This window comes from Rhinoderma darwinii, chromosome 5, assembly GCF_050947455.1.
Source record: "Rhinoderma darwinii isolate aRhiDar2 chromosome 5, aRhiDar2.hap1, whole genome shotgun sequence".
In the NCBI taxonomy this organism is placed as follows: domain Eukaryota; kingdom Metazoa; phylum Chordata; class Amphibia; order Anura; family Rhinodermatidae; genus Rhinoderma; species Rhinoderma darwinii.
This window is the reverse complement of record NC_134691.1, coordinates 322,265,240-322,282,148: the sequence shown is the minus strand read 5'-3', so window position 1 is coordinate 322,282,148 and position 16,909 is coordinate 322,265,240. Positions and strand designations below refer to the sequence as shown.

The 16,909-nt window shown below is 44.2% G+C and overlaps 1 protein-coding gene across 3 annotated transcripts in view; it reads right to left on the bottom strand.

Annotated features, from left to right (window-relative positions):
* NSUN6 (NOP2/Sun RNA methyltransferase 6) overlaps positions 1-16,909 on the bottom strand; it is a 30,050-nt gene that overhangs the window by 12,581 nt on the left and 560 nt on the right. The window contains exons 2-9 of one of the 3 annotated variants that reach the window (XM_075827582.1): positions 16,545-16,649; positions 15,155-15,257; positions 12,752-12,907; positions 8,049-8,128; positions 7,667-7,776; positions 6,501-6,654; positions 3,041-3,122; positions 1,110-1,229 (exon numbers count right to left, since the gene is read on the bottom strand). In XM_075827582.1, coding sequence (XP_075683697.1) covers positions 1,110-1,229; positions 3,041-3,122; positions 6,501-6,654; positions 7,667-7,776; positions 8,049-8,128; positions 12,752-12,907; positions 15,155-15,229 — 777 coding nt within the window. In that variant the 5' untranslated portion in view covers positions 15,230-15,257; positions 16,545-16,649. Of the gene's footprint in view, positions 1-1,109; positions 1,230-3,040; positions 3,123-6,500; positions 6,655-7,666; positions 7,777-8,048; positions 8,129-12,751; positions 12,908-15,154; positions 15,258-16,544; positions 16,854-16,909 lie in introns of those variants that run through there. The other 2 variants (XM_075827583.1, XM_075827581.1) reach the window with 2 other exon arrangements.

Genomic DNA, 16,909 nt, shown 5'->3' with positions numbered 1-16,909 from the left:
GTCCTGTGCATTAGGCCTTACACTTTATTCAAGCAAAAGGCACCAGAATTCTACTATAAATTGTGCTAAAAAACAATGGAGTATAAGTAATGTGCCAAATTAATGTGTTCTCTTTAGACACCGGAATCAACCATTTTGAAAGAAGAGGGCTGTGGCTTAGTGTATACATGTATTTCATATCCATGGGGATTAGTTAGGGTGCTTAGCGAGTTGTGCCAATACCACAATCACCATTTTCATATATTAGGTGCAATTTGTGCCAACACCTAACTTCATGCATCTTACCACCCTATTAATAGTCACCCCTATTGTACATAAAGTCTGGGTGACCACAATTCGAGTCCATTGGCTACATCTACAGAAGGTGGTCACAGGAATCACTATTTGTATACAATATACTGCCACTCCATGCTATACAGACTTGTTTTAGGTATGGAAACAGGAAACATTAGAGTACTACACAAAAATATGCAAGATCCATAATAAGAATGTACAGGGGGAAGGTGGTAAACAAACAAGAAAGACCGTAAGCTCTGTGCTGAAAAATATGTATTACCAAATTAAAGGGATTTAAAGAAGCACTCCACTTTATTTTTTTATTACACGCTCCATTTGTACATTGGTGTTTCAGTGGGGTGCTGTGTGTGGAAATACTTACCGATCCCCGCATCTTGTCATTTTTCGGGTCCAGCGCTGCTCACGTGATCTTCATTCTGACTTGGTCTGGAATCGCTGCTGTTCAGAAAATCGTAAGTAAGGCTCTCAATGCATTCCTATGGAGACTCGTTCTGGCTCCCATACTAATGAATTGAGAGCCTGAGTTCCGGTTTATTCAAAAGCAGCGATTCCAGACAAGTCAGAGGGAAGATCATGTGAGCAGCGCTGGACCCGATAAAGACAAGATGCGGGGATCGGGAAGTATTTTTGCACACAGCACCCTATGAAACACCAATGTACAAATGGAGGGTGCAATAAAAAAAATAAAGTGGAGTGCTTCTTAAAGTGTAGGTATACATATATATGGATGCAAATATTTTAAAAAAATACGATATTTCCTTATCCTTCATGCCCACATCATTCCTACAACCCAATCTTACAGTTCAGATTACCTGGTCATTTATGAGAGTGGCAATGTGAGTGGTCTTTCCTCCAGGAGCGGCACACATATCCAACACCCGTTCACCTGGCTGAGGATTTAAAACATGGCTGACCACAGCAGACGGTAAATTCTATGAATAAACATATGAATACAAATTTGTATTAATTAAATGTTAAAGAAAAATTCAATAGAATTCCCATAGCGGATTTCCGCTATTACTCAAATTAGCTCCTCTCGTTTTTGTATAAATCAGTAAATAAATAAAACTTCTTGATACATCTTATTAGAGGAAAGTGTCATTTTTTTCACCTCTCAGCAGCCTGTAGTCCACTTTTTCCTGCCTGCAGGCTCTCTAAAGCTTAAGAATCTTCCCCTGCCCTCCAAAAAAAATCCATCTAGCATTATACAGTAAATGGTAGACAGGGAGGAGGGGGATGCAGCTGCAGTTTCTCTCTCTTTCTATAAGATGGCATGCTGTGAGAGGGGGAGCTGACGTAAAGAGACATCTGAATGGATCAGATTGCGGAGTACAGAACCAGCACCACACCAGGGACAGTCTATCTACTCATCAGTCACGGAGAGAGAAAATATACATTTTCTTAAGGTATACAGAGGGATGGGAAGAGATCCATAACACATTTTCTATACATCCGCAGTTACCTAAGAAGTGACTATGACATAGTTATGTCTTAAGAAATGAATGCCTATGCAGGTCTTAAATGATGTATTTCGGATACATTAAAATGTAACTAAACTTTTGAAAAACTTTTGGCAATCATAGTGACATGTCAGAATTTTTGATCGGTGGGGATCCTCTGAGATCTGGAGACACCTACCGATCGCTAAAATTAAGCGGCAGAAGCAATCGGGTGAGCACTGTGCCGATTCCTTTGTGATCGGCCTTCCTCAGTGCAATGTACGGGCTCAATAGAAAATCTATGAGCCCGTGCACCGCTCATTTGGCTTCCAAGGAAAGCCAATTAGAAACTAAGTGGCACAGCGATCACCCAAGCACTTCTGCCTCTTAGTTTTAGCGATCGGTGGGGGTCTCAGTGCTCGGACCCCCAACAATCAAAACTTCTGACATGTCACTATGGCAGGTCAAAAGGTTTTTAAAAGTTTAGTTACCCTTTGACCCCCAAAGTTATACTTGCCAAGTCTTCATAGTTATGGAGATCCATGGGTATTTTCACGCAAGGGGCTCCTGTGCAGGTCCCAAGTAGCGGTTGTCATGAACTGTCCAGGGACGTGTACAGGACAGAGATCTCTGTGCAAGCCCATATGCAGCCGCAGCGAAGGAGCTGCCCACATGGAGACCCCTATGGATTTCTAGAATAGTGGGCACCTAAGTATAACTTTGGGGGTAAGTGTGAGACCCCTATAGATGAGGAGGAGCATGGAGACCTCTATTGGTTTCTAGAAAAGTGGGCACCTAAGCATAACTTTGGGGGTAAGTGCCTTCGCCCGGGGAAAAAAATGGGTTTTTAGCTTTTACAAAGAGTGACTTCTTTTACAAATAAATGGACACAGATTTAAAGACGGAGTTCCATTTTTGTGTGTTTGTAGATTAGCAACTCATATTCCTAAAAATATTACAAACTGTACATTAATAGCCATTTGCAGGTGAGATTTACATTTTTTATAAAGCCCGGATAACCCCTTTACCTACATTTTCCATTTCAATATATAAAACCTAAAAAATGTTTCCCACTTTAAACAGGATATGGAATAAATGTCTAATGGGTTGGGGGTCCCTTCTCTGTGATCCCCATCTATCTGGAACAGATGGGTCCTCTGACCCCAGTCCTTCAAGCCAGGCCTGCCCCTCATTCTCTCAAATGGGGGTCCAATGTCCTAAGGATATGCCATAAATGTCTGTGGGAAAATGAAATGTTCTAGTACAATGCTAAATAAACATTCTGACTAATATGTAAGCATTACCTGCAGGAATACGTATCCCGGGAGGACATTATCGAAAGACGGACTTAAATATACAGGCTCTGTCATTCTGATGCCTTTCCCCCTATAAAAAAGAATAAGGGGTAACATGGGTAACAGGTGTTTAAACTTTTTTTTTTAAAACCGATCACACAGCTCCTCTGCTCATACTTCCAAAGTCCAATTCCACACGAGCGTAATACGAGCGCACTTTAGTGCCCATATTACGGCTGAAAATCCGAGCCCGATCGCGGGTCTGATTACATGAACTAACAGCGTTATAGGTCACCTACGGTCATGTGAAACTGAACTAATATACAGTGTTAAAAATTGGTCCCTGAGCGCTGATCTGTGGCTAAGATTGTTTATTTACATACATGAATCCCAGATAATCTGGGTTTGGCATTTGTCCATATGTTTTTATTCCAGAAGGCATCATGCATACGACCGTTTCCGTTCTGCGGACCGCAAAACACGGATCCTAGTGGCTTCTGTGAGTTTTCCATTTTTTTGGGGACCCATACATTAGAATAGGTGAGACGGACCGCAAACATGGACAAGAATAGGACCTGTGTAACGTCCACAGCTGCGGATCATCGTTCTTACCTGCTCCCCGATGGCCGCGGCCATGGACGAGTGAGTGCCGGACGGCATCTCCCTCTGGAGAGACGCCGGCACTAATTTCCGCATTGCTGCACTGGTTCCCGTAGGGTGCGCGCGCTCACATCTGGCCTTAAAGGGCCAGTGCACACACATGAGTAAGATCTGTAATTAGCCCATGATCACCCTGGACTATAAAAAGGGCTTTGCCCTTTCACTCATTGCCTGAGCATTGTTGTGTTTACCCATGTTAGTCTTGCAAATGGTCCCTTATTGTTATCCTGTTCCCAGTGTTCCCGTACCTGCTACCTGTATCCTGTATCCCGTGCTACCTTTGTTCCTGTGCCTTAGAAAGTTGGAGTCGTTTTGTGCCACCGGTAACGCCTGCTGTGTTACACCACGCCTAGTGTCTGCTGCCATGGTCCCATCTGAGTCTAGCCATTGCTACTGTCTGAACTACTACAGGCACCCTTGTGCTTGGACTATATATACATTGACTTGGTACACTGTTTGGCCAGATGCTATTCCGCTACGGTGGTACGGCCCAGTGGGTCAACATACCGACAGATCGTACAACCTGTTCTATAAATCTGCAGTACGGACACACATATCCGCAAAAAAAAAAAAACGGATGTGTGCATGGCCACATAGAAACGAACGGATCAATATGCTATCCGCAAAAAAACGGTTAGGAGACTGAAGAATGCACAAAGTGTTTTTTTTTTTTTTTAAAGAAACCAACAGGAAATGAAAGAAGCGGTGAATAGTCCCCGGCAGGATTCTGCCCCAGCTCCGCAATGTTATTGTCAACAATCCTGACAGGTGTGAACGCCGCCCAATTCCGCAGGGCCTTCCACTTACACTCGGGTCTGAGCACATGAGTACACAGTGGTGACGTTGCTTGGGAAAACATACGCTGCGTACAAGGCATGACTATGCAAACCTCAGGTTGTCTGCCAAGTAATATTTATATACCTGAGGGTGTCTCCGGTTCTTACACTGGTCAACATGGATCATGGAAAGTTCAGACAATATACAAGTTATCTATAGAAATATAGAACAGGAATTTAGAAAGGAAACCTCCACTGTTTTATACCATTCCACAGTATAAATCTACATAAAATAATTTGTCTTGTTCTGATCTTCTGTTACTTGACGTCTTCTACATTCATGTTTAAAGATATTCAGAGACCAGTGCATTGTGGGAGCTCACATGACAATGTTCCCGTTGTGTTAGAGCCTATGTTCGTCAGAGGCCCCCATTAATCCAGTATATTCCAAAAGGGTTTTCTTTTGGGATACGCCAGGCTGTTTGTGTTTTTTTCCCTGTATAAAATGGCATAGTACAAGTATATACCACACGGTATAAGTGTTTTAGTTTGGCTTCGAGTTAACGGGGGTTCATGGGCCAGTCAGTTTGGCGCCAGCTCTGGGGAGCAGAGTCTAAGGAACCTTCCCGTTCTTCACTCTTAACCCCTGCTTGGAGGTAAGGAAATTCCCAATCAGATTCCCAGGTTACGGTCACCTGATTAGTCACCGATTGGCAGCAAATGTGCTGAAGGAGCTGTAGAAGTCAGCAACTAAGCCAATGGTCGTTACTAGGGAAGCGATCAGGATGCAACAAGCCAGAGGATGAGACGGGAATCGTAGTCAGAGAACGGGCCGGGAGTCAGAACCAGGAGTAGGGTAAGAGGTACCAGGCTACAAATCCAAGGGGCAAGACTGAAGCGAAAATCCAAATAAGAGCCAAGGTCAGGATTAGTGTTAAGGTCAAAGTTAGGATCAAGAACACAGAGGCAAACAAGGATATAAGGATTTAAGGGATTGTCCACTACCGGACAACTGATGACCTAGTCACCGGATAAGTCATTAGTACATTATCTATGCGTGTCCGACACCCGGACCCCGCACCGATCAGCCGCTCCAGTGGCCTGCGGGCATCGGATGTTATGGCACATTATGCATGGAGCCGGAAGCAGTCGGCTCCATACATGGCATAGTGCCACGCTGCAGCTCTGCTCCTATTCACTTGAATTGGAGCAGAGCTGCAGCACTGCAGCTTGGCCGCTATTCCGTGGCCGAAGCCAACTGCTTTTGGCATGTACGTCCGGTGCACAGAGGCCACCGAAGCTGCTGACTGCTGCGGGTCCGGGTGTCAGACCCCCACAGATCATGTACGGATGACTTATCCGGTGGATAGGTCATCAGTTTTCCAGTAGTGGACAACCACTTTAAAGGAGTTTTCCCTTAGTTAATTTTTTTTTGCTATCCACAGGCGCGGTAGTGCGCAGGCTCGGCCATTGCTCCATTCATTTCTTTGGGACTGCTGATAATTGCGCTTGGCAGCTTCATAAAAGTGAATGGAGCGGTGGTCAAGCATGCGCACTACCGCTCCATTCCTATGGGGCTCCCAGGAACGGCACGGTAAGTCTGTTCTCATGATCGGTAGGGGTCCCAGCAGTCGGACCCCCACTGATCAGATATTTATTACCTATCCTCTGGAGAGGTGATAAATAATGCTTATGGAAAAAACACTTTAATCCGCAGACGATGTGTTTAGCCCGAAGTCCCCTTTAAAATAGGCCACGTGGACACACATCACCGGTAGCCATGGCTACCCAACACGGACGGCAGCGGGACAGATGAGAGCCGCAGACTGAAGTAGCAGAGGGCATCGCTGGGATGAGGAGAGATAGATCAGTGTGCCTAGAAACCGGACACAGACAATGGCTGGAGTTGCGACCATCAGCGGGGATAATCCAGTGGAACAGATAGAAAACATTTGTCCTAGTTCCCCCCGCCGCACATAATAGTTTGTTCATTTCTAAAGGCCGGCCGTGCTTTTTACATTTCTTTGACTTACTTTATTGGGCTGTTCGAGCAAAAGATTTCTGAGCGACTCAACTCTGAAATTCCATTCCCGATGAAAACTTTGACTCCGTCAAACTCTGTGGCGCCCCGCTTACATTTTCCCTCAATGTCCGAGTAAACAGAGACTTCATCCCCCTCCTTCATCCCTATAGGATGAAAAAAATTTAGTAACGTAAGACGACGTACAGTTAGAAGTTATTCCTAAACCGGTTCTAAGAGGTTTTCCATTTTTATGTAAATATAGCTTTATTATTGTATAATGAAAAGTTCAGCAATTCTTCTATATTCGTAGTGTATCAAATCTTTAACATTTCAAAATCACTGCTTGCTGCCAGTCAATGGGAGCCATCTTATTTATATCCAGAGGCTGAAAAACTCTATAGACCTAATACTTATCACAGCTGAGGGTTTGGTACAATTGTATCCAGCCTAGACAATGTTCTGTGAGCTAAAAATACTCCAATTGTTTTCACTTGAACTGATTTGCAGTCTTAGAAATTTCTGCAACAATTCTGAATACACCCTAAGGCCTCATTCAGACAAGCGTGTATCACACGGACTCATGTATTTCAATCGGGCCGTTCACACCATTGTTTCAACGAAGCGTGTGACTCTAATGACTCTAATCTATCCGATTAAATCAGATGGACCTCGGACGTGAAAAACTGTAGTTTTTCACGTCCAAGGTTGGCCACGTTCGTGTGAATGTCGCCTAATACCACCTTGTTGCAAGACTAGGGCCGCGTCTATATGAGTCAGATAATTCCACAGCAAATCCGACCAAGAATCCGCAGGAAATCCTATTGGACTGTTCACCCGGCTTCAGCGAGACAACATGCCATCGCTGAAGGCCGGTAAACAAGGACTCATGGCGGGACCAGGGAGGCGCCAGGGGATTGGTAAGGGGAGTATACATTTTTATTTTATTATTTTTATAAAGCCGCACCTCAAGATTTTTGGGATTTTAACTTCCCCATAGAGTAGACAGCTCCCCGCACCACTCATGATAGTCTGGCTATGGGCAAAATATTCCCAGTGCAGGGGTGGAGATTTTGTATCAGTAGCCGTGTCTGTTAGTTTTGGGTCCTGCAATATTTGGGTGATTTCATAATGTCGGAAGATTTCTATTTACTTGATACGATCAGACATTGCTCTCACATTTGGTGGCAGACAGAATCCCAGCAGAGTAGACATGGGCCCCTCTAAGGACGGCACTTCCACACTGCGATCCAACAATCACTTGTACTGGATGTTGCTTCAGTGCTCTCCTGCAATAGACATAACCGCAGAAATACCGGTCAAACATACCGGATATTATAAGGAAAAGATATAGTAAAAGTACTGGATGTACTAAAAGTCCCAGAAAGACCATTTATATTTATAGAAAGAAATACAAATTACTTTAAAAACAGAATTTCAGAACTTTTAGAATGAAAATGATTCATGGGATTTTCCCTTTAATAATAATAAAAGGGAAAGTTTAATTAAGGCGAGAAATAATGAGCACAGACACAAATAATACATAAAACTTCTTACTGACCTTGGCCCAATGACTGGAATTAATAAGAGGTCGTTAAGTTGAGGATGATGATGAATTGGGATGACGACGCTGGGGAACTGCTGCAAAGGAATATCACAAATATTATTAACAGGGCATTTAAGATCCATTTAGAAAACCAATTTGAAGACTAATAATATAAATGTTGTAACAATAAAGATAATATATCCGTGTATGGAAAATAGGAGTGGGGTCCGTAGAGATGAGTGCACAGATTAACACTTTCACAACAGGATCAACTTTGATTTGATCAATATTAGATGAGGTGTTGAAGTTACACAGGAGTCGCTATCAGCTGAGCCGTCAGTACAGTTTATTTACAGATTTGACGGACAGCGGCGTTCTGCAGCTTCTAAGTACAGTGGAAACATAGAAGGTGCAACGCTAAAACAGAGCAAACTTTTTAATTAAAGTATATTACAAAAGTGAATAGTATCGCAAAGTAAATACATTTCATTAAAAAAGCACTAAAGGTTCCCATAGCCTTTATTAAAGGGTAATTAAACGTTCAACAAACTTCTGACATATAATAGTGACATGTCAGAAGTTTGGATTGGTGGGGGTCCGAGTACTGAGACCCCCATCAATCGCTAACACGAAGAAGTAGAAGTGCTCGTGTGAGCGCTCAGACGCTTCGTTTCTGTTCGGCTTTTTCAGGAAATTAATGTATCGGAGTACGGACTCAATACAAAGTCTATAAGCTCGTACCCCGATACATTGATTTCCGGAAAAAGCCGAACAGAAACAAAGCGGCTCAGCGCTATCACGAGCACTTATACTTCTTCGTTTTAGCGATTGATGGGGGTCTCAGTGCTCGGACCCCCACCAATCAAAACTTCTGACGTCACTATGACATGTCAGAAGTTTGTTGAACATTTAGTTACCCTTTAAAAGTGAGGAGTAGCCTCAGCCCTACGCTGAGCAGACTAGATGTATTGCGTAGTATAGTTGCTGACTTTAGGTACTAGATGAAATAATTGGAATTGATCAGGTTACATTACTCAGGGTTTCTGAATCTTTAACCGACCTAGAAAACAAACAAATAGAAACCTGACAAATTGAATGTCATTCTGTGGGAAACGTGATTATTACCACGTGGCTTATAGCTCCAAAGCAGCTCAATCTTTGCACTTTCAAGTCATCCCATAATTGACGCTCGAATGGAAAATAACAATGTTATACCACATAAAGGATCCATGCCACGCTTAGAGACAAGTCCAAGAACAAGCGTGGACTCATAGAACCAAAGCCCCAAACAGCCTAAAAATATTTACAAGTCAAATATTTCCAAAAGTACAGGGCTGAATTCAATATATAGTTTGATTGTTCCCCTTTGAAAGCGGTTTTGTATACACCAGGTGGCAACAAATGTTACCCAGGTCTAGGAGCCACAATGATGCGCTCTTCCTAATCTTTTACATCACTTGAGATTGCATCCCCCCCCCAAGGTAGTCACAGCAGAGCCCCATCCCCACACCTTAATAGTAGCCACAGCTGTACCCCCTTCTCCGCCTAGTAGTCACAGCAGTGCTTCCAAATGTAGTCTCAGCAGTGTTTCCTTCCCCCCTTACTGTAACAGTCACACGAAAGCCTTCCTCACTCCCTTTCCACAGCAGTCACGTCATCTTTTCATAGTCACAGCAGGGCCTTATGCGTTTCCAAAAATAATCCCAGCAGTGCCTCCACCTATTCCCCCAGTAATCTTAGCAGTGCCACCATTGCCCTAGTAGACAAAGCAGTGATCCCTGTCACACAGTAGACAAATCAGTTCCCATTTTCGCATAGTAAACATAGCAGGACCCCCCCATCATCATTCCCTAACAGTCACATCAGAGCCACCTTCACCAACAGTCACAGCAGGCCCTCCCGCTTCTATCAGTAGTCATAGCAGGCCAAGTTTAATGTCCGTGGCTGCGGGCTGTCAGCTCCAACCTCCCCCTGACAACCGCAGCTACGACGAGTCGGCAAGCGCTGGCCCCAGCCTCCTCCTCAGGAGACGGCAGCGCTCGCGTACACTCACCTCAGCCGGATCCCGTGGGGTGCGTGCGCATGCTCGTGCTCGCTCTTAAAGGGGCAGCGCGCGCACCAGACCTCGTTGATGAACTTTGACCAGTGAGTACCCTGGACTATAAGAGGGGTCCAGCCCCCTAGTTCTATCCCTGAGCGTTGTTGTGTTCCCTAGTTTGTCTATGTGATGGCCTCCTAGTGTGTTACCTGTTCCAGACCCTGCTCCAGTTTCTAGCATTTCATACATTCCCGGTCTAGCACTGAGCTGTGCCAAAGTCGTGCCGTGCTGCATCCACGTCTGACCTGCTTCACCTCGCCTGACGTCTACCTGGTGCTGTCTGAGCTGCCACAGGTACCTATAGAACTATAGACTCTCCCTGTTGGCCAGCTGCCTTAGCGCCAAGGCAGTACGGTCCAGTGTGTCCACAGACCCTTCGTGACACCAAGCTCCTAAAACCACAAATATTACAGTCCAGGGAATCTCTTTAATCTTTGTACGGTGTATATTTTAGATCTTACCAGCACCAAAGCAGCTCCTCCAGTATTTTATTTAATCTACATCTAATATACACTACCGTTCAAAAGTTTGGGGTCACCCAGACAATTTTGTGTTTTCCATGAAAACTCACACTTATATTTATCAAATGAGTTGCAAAATGACTAGAAAATATAGTCAAGACATTGACAAGGTTAGAAATAATGATTTTTATTTGAAATAATAATTTTCTCCTTCAGACTTTGCTTTGGTCTTGGAATGCTCCATTTGCAGCAATTACAGCATTGCAGACCTTTGGCATTCCAGCTGTTAATTTGCTGAGGTAATCGGGAGAAATTTCCCCCCATGCTTCCAGAAGCCCCTCCCACAAGTTGGATTGGCTTGATGGGCACTTCTTGCGTACCATACGGTCAAGCTGCTCCCACAACAGCTCTATGGGGTTGAGATCTGGTGACTGCGCTGGCCACTCCATTACAGATAGAATACCAGCTGCCTGCTTCTTCCATAAATAGTTCTTGCATAATTTGGAGGTGTGCTTTGGGTCATTGTCCTGTTGAAGGATGAAATTGGCTCCAATCAAGCGCTGTCCACAGGGTATGGCATGGCGTTGTAAAATGGAGTGATAGCCTTCCTTATTCAAAATCCCTTTTACCTTGTACAAATCTCCCACTTTACCAGCACCAAAGCAACCCCAGACCATCACATTACCTCCACCATGCTTGACAGATGGCGTCCGGCACTCTTCCAGCATCTTTTCAGTTGTTCTGCGTCTCACAAATGTTCTTCTGTGTGATCCAAACACCTCAAACTTCGATTCGTCTGTCCATAACACTTTTTTCCATTCTTCCTCTGTCCAATGTCTGTGTGCTTTTGCCCATATTAATCTTTTCCTTTTATTAGCCAGTCTCAGATATGGCTTTTTCTTTGCCACTCTGCCCTGAAGGCCAGCATCCCGGAGTCGCCTCTTCACTGTAGACGTTGACACTGGCGTTTTGCGGGTACTATTTAATGAAGCTGCCAGTTGAGGACCTGTGAGGCGTCTATTTCTCATGCTAGAGACTCTAATGTACTTGTCTTGTTGCTCAGTTGCGCAGCGGGGCCGCCCACTTCTCTTTCTACTCTGGTTAGAGCCTGTGTGTGCTGTCCTCTGAAGGGAGTAGTACACACCGTTGTAGGAAATCTTCAGTTTCTTGGCAATTTCTCGCATGGAATAGCCTTCATTTCTAAGAACAAGAATAGACTGTCGAGTTTCACATGAAAGCTCTCTTTTTCTATCCATTTTGAGAGTTTAATCGAACCCACAAATGTAATGCTCCAGATTCTCAACTAGCTCAAAGGAAGGTCAGTTTTATAGCTCCTCTAAACAGCAAAACTGTTTACAGCGGTGCTAACATAATTGCACAAGGGTTTTCAAGTGTTTTCTAATCATCCATTAGCCTTCTAACACAGTTAGCAAACACAATGTACCATTAGAACACTGGAGTGATGGTTGCTGGAAATGGGCCTCTATACACCTATGTAGATATTGCATTAAAAAACAGACATTTGCAGCTAGAATAGTCATTTAGCACATTAACAATGTATAGAGTGTATTTCTGATTAATTTAATGTTATCTTCATTGAAAAAAACTGTGCTTTTCTTTCAAAAATAAGGAAATTTCTAAGTGACCCTAAACTTTTGAACGGTAGTGTATGTTCTTCTCTTTGATCCAAACTCACACATCTTTTTACTGCAGCATATGATACTGGTATTTGGCATGTACTATATAAAGTGGTCATCTTTTTAACCCTTGTTCACCTGCCTTGTTAGGGCATAGAATATAATAGGGGGTGTTCCCATGGGACCCCCCTATAGTAGCCAGAATTGAGAGCTCCTACAAAGAGTGGTCCTTCCTCTGGAGGACCAGTAGTGATTGTCCAAACCAGACGACTTTATGGTTAAAGTTCCTTGGCAATCAGTTATTGTGGAACAATACCGGATCACAGTGGATTTAATGAAGATGTTTTGACACTGATCAATGGTGTCCACGTGTGTAAAGCTTCCACGTGACGTATGGACATGTGAGGAAGTACAATTTTCTGGAGGTCCAAAACAATGGGACAACATATTGAGTGGAGCACCCTAAGCCCGTGTTTAGAGACCGTCCATCCCCGGAAGAAAACTATACCGGAAATGTCTAACCTTGTGTATTTCCTCACTAAGGAGACGCTTTGCATGCTCTACGGAGGTCATTCGCAGATTTACGCGGACTGTGGTGAAAGATGGCGGATGAGACAGATGACTCTGTAGACGCACAAACTTTTTCTCTGCTTCATCTGCACCCAACGTGGCCACAAGCTGGAAGATACAAATCATTACGTTTATCACAAACAACAAAACTAATGTGAAATGATTCATACTTAATATTGTAGACTAATATAGCGTCCTCATAGTCCATGGTGCTGTACAACGTGATATGAAACGGGTGGGAAAAAAATACAAAAAGTACAGGCACAATGCAGTCAGATACAAGGGATCAATACTCTAGGTTTGACTTTCCAAAAATGATGAGGAACCTGAGGGACAAATCCTCCCACGGACTATGAGTAAGGACATCCCCAGAGGGCACTGCAATGTGGACACAGAAGTGACCTAAAAAATGAATTATAATAGTGCTGTATGATCCGGCCATGACAGAAGGCTTGGGAAAAATGGGCCTTCAATCAGTGGGGTCCCATCCCCAATGATTTGGGACACCCACAGAGTCACTTCTTCACCTTGGGCTTTCAGCCTGCTTAAACCAGGCCTTCAACCTAGTGGCTGCTGGTCACCTACAGGGGGCGCCTTCAAGACCCCAGCGGACACCAAGCACTTACAACCTATCACAGTGAGTAGATCCATTTCGCACAATGGCCTTTCAACCACTGATAAGAACAGACACTGCACTTGATCTTAGCAAAAAGGTTGGTGTGTAGCCCGATACCGGTCGTAAAAATGGGCGCCGATCAACAATACAGCACATTGATCGGCGCCGGTTAGTTCTATTCAAAAGGAGCAATGATCGTTAATGTATGGGGACGAACGATTGATAATACGACCGCTCGTCCCCATATATTTGCATCATGTCGGCAGCGCATCTTCCTGTTTACACAGGGAGATGTGCAGCCCACAAGTGACCATTTTTGTGGCCGCATAAAATATCCGATCAGACGATAAGCTCGTTCATTGTCTGATGGCCACCCTGTTTATACAGGGCAACGATCAGGTACGAGTGTTTGTATGAATGCTTGTATGCCCGATCATTGGCCTGTGTAAAAGTGCCTTAGGCCCCCTGCACATGGCCATAGCCGTAATCCCGGTCCGTGATTATGGCTACAGCCGGCCGCAGACAGTCACCCGCATTTGCAGGCCGTGCTCCCATTATCAAGTATGGGAGCACAGTCCGTAAAATAAAAAAATAGGAAATGTCCGGGAAGGTGTCTGTGGGCAATAGAAATTAATGGGTCCATACTTCCATACGCAATTACGGTCCGTAATTGCGGATCAAAATTAGGAAAGTGTGCATGGGGCCTTAAAATGTAACTAAACTTTAAAAAAAACTTTTGACATGACATAGTGACACGTCAGAAGTTTGGATTGGTGGGGGTCCGAGCACTGAGACCCCCACCGATCGCTAAAACGAAGCGATGGAAGCGCTGTGTCACTTCGTTTACGATCGGCTTTCCTCGGAGCGATGTACTGGCTCAATAGAAAGTCTAGGAGACCGTACATTGCTCGCTCGGCTTTCCAAAGAAAGCCAATCAGGAACGAAGCGGCTCGGCGCTCACCGAGTGCTTCTGCCACTTTGTTTTGGCAATGGGTGATCGGACCCTGACCGATCAAAACTTCTGACATGTCAAACGTTTTCAAAAGTTTAGTAACCCTTTAATACATTGCTGATAAAAGATAATTTTTCACACTTCACAGTTACAGTGGTGTCTTTGCAGAGTGAGGGGGATGAAACAAAGAGAGTTCTTTCACTGTGATTGACTTCCAGGGAAACATGAGGGAGGGCACTCTTACTAATCAACTGCCAGGAGGAGCTGAGGGAGGGAGGAGGCGGATCCTCCGAGTGAAACAGCAGCCTCATGACATCTTATGGCTGGCAGTGATAGCGGTCAGACAGCTACTTCCTGCTTCAAAATTGGAGCACAATCACCAGCGCTTATAATAGAAACACTGCAAACAGTTACTGCATATAAGAATTCTGGGGCACAGTCAAATTTTAGGAGTCGCAGCTTTAAGGGATAGTCCCATCTTTGACATTTACAGCGTATCCACCTCTGCGGCGCTCAGCTCTCTCCAAAATTCCCAACGAAGAGTCGAACACAAGCACTTCACAGCCACATAAATTTCAACGGGGACAAGCAGCAGCTGACACCCGCTAGGAATTGGTCAAATGGGGTCACTGGATCTCCGTTCTTCCGGATGGTGGACGCCAAACCGAACATGTACTTACAGCATAACCGGGGGATGTGGCATAAATGCCTAAGATGGAATATCCCTTTAATTATCTTGTACATTGAAACATCATATATTGTATTTTTTCATTCACAGAACGCTCACCTCATTGTTGTGATACACATTACGCAGATATTCTTCTACTTCCTGTCTCAGACGTATCTTAGGGAAGAATGACATTTCACGCTGGAGATGCAATTAACTTCTGAAAGACAACAAGAATAACCGAGAACACGATCATCAGTCACGCAGCAGGCCGTAACCATAGACTGATCTCTTCTACCCACTGTAGATGGTATGTTTTAGAACGGAAACCGTGCCAAAAAACGGCCGTAAACGCCTCCCATTGAATTCAATAGGAGGAAGAGGCGATTTTTTTTCCCCGCGAGCGGTAAAACCGGCTCGCGGGAAGAAGCGACATGCCCTATGTTTTACGATGTTCTGTGCAGACGAGCTGTCATTTTACTCGTCGCTGTCAAAAGACGGCGCGTAAAATTATGCCCGCTTCAAAGAAGTGCAGGACACTTCTTGGGACGTTTTTGGAGCCGTTTTTCATTGACTCCATTGAAAAACAGCTCTAATAACATCCGTAAAAGACGCCACTAAAAGCGCGAGTACTTGCAAAAACATCTGAAATTCAGGAGCTGTTTTCGCCTGAAAACAGCTCCGTAATTTCAGGCGTATTTTGCTACTGCGTGTGAACATACCCTTATATTCAAGTGAATGCTCGCCATGTAATGCTAGATTTTTCCTGTAGGGGTCGCCAGTGGCCAGACGCAGCTTCCCTGCAGATGACAACTGATCGAGAGAGGTTATGGATTGCGCCACACGAAGTTGCGCAACAAAATTGCATGCGATAAGCACACTGATTTCATGCGATATCGCATTGCTGAAAATGTAAAATCATATATGCAATTTTCTGCCATTTAGGGGAGGAGCCTTTTTAAATAGATAAAAAAAGCAAAATCGCATTGCCATATTGTAGAACATCACAATCGCAGAATATTGTAAGCTATTTTAACAGAACCCTAGTGTCTCCATGACGATAAATCGTGCGAGATTGTTGCTCTCATGTCATCACGCGAGATCGCAGTGTGATATCAGAATGTTTTCCTATAAAGTTGCATGCGTGCATGATAGAGCGATTATCACAAATTGCATGAAATTCCCCACAGGGTTCTATTAAACTTGGAAAAGCTGGGTGACTACCAATTAGGCCGCCATTACAACTTCCATAGGGGTCCAACCCAGCTTTTCCAGATACCTGAATAGAAAAACTAGCTTGTTATGCACTGATATAGAAGCTATGGAACAAGGTAGATTTGCCTATCAGGGGTCTGGGAAAGCTGGGTGACAATCTCTGTGGATGATGATTTTCACCCCGAACTGTCCTAGGATGAGGAAGGGAAGGAAGGAGAAACATATATGGAGGGAGACATAACCTAGAAGCATGAAGAGTGAGGGTCTGGTTACCTGGCTACGGAAAGTGGAAGGAGTCAAAAAACCAGGACAGCGAATCTTCTCAATCTGTTATCCAGCCATCAGTTGGCTACACAAAGTACATGTGCCTCTTCTTGACCGACATTGAAAATTAAAAATTCTGGAAAAGAAGTGTCTTCATTAATAATCCTGCGGCGGCCATGTTTATGTAGACTTATATCTCTAGCCCAGTGCAAACACTGCAGCAAAAAGACAGAAATGCCGGTATATCTAATTTTGGCAGAGACATTTCATACGAAATGAATTTCCTGACGTTTATCGCTCTAGTGCTCAGATGAGCGACTTTAGGGGCCATTTTTGTGTGGTCACTAGCTTTTAGAATATGATTATACAAGTAGCTCATACAATCCGAATCATATA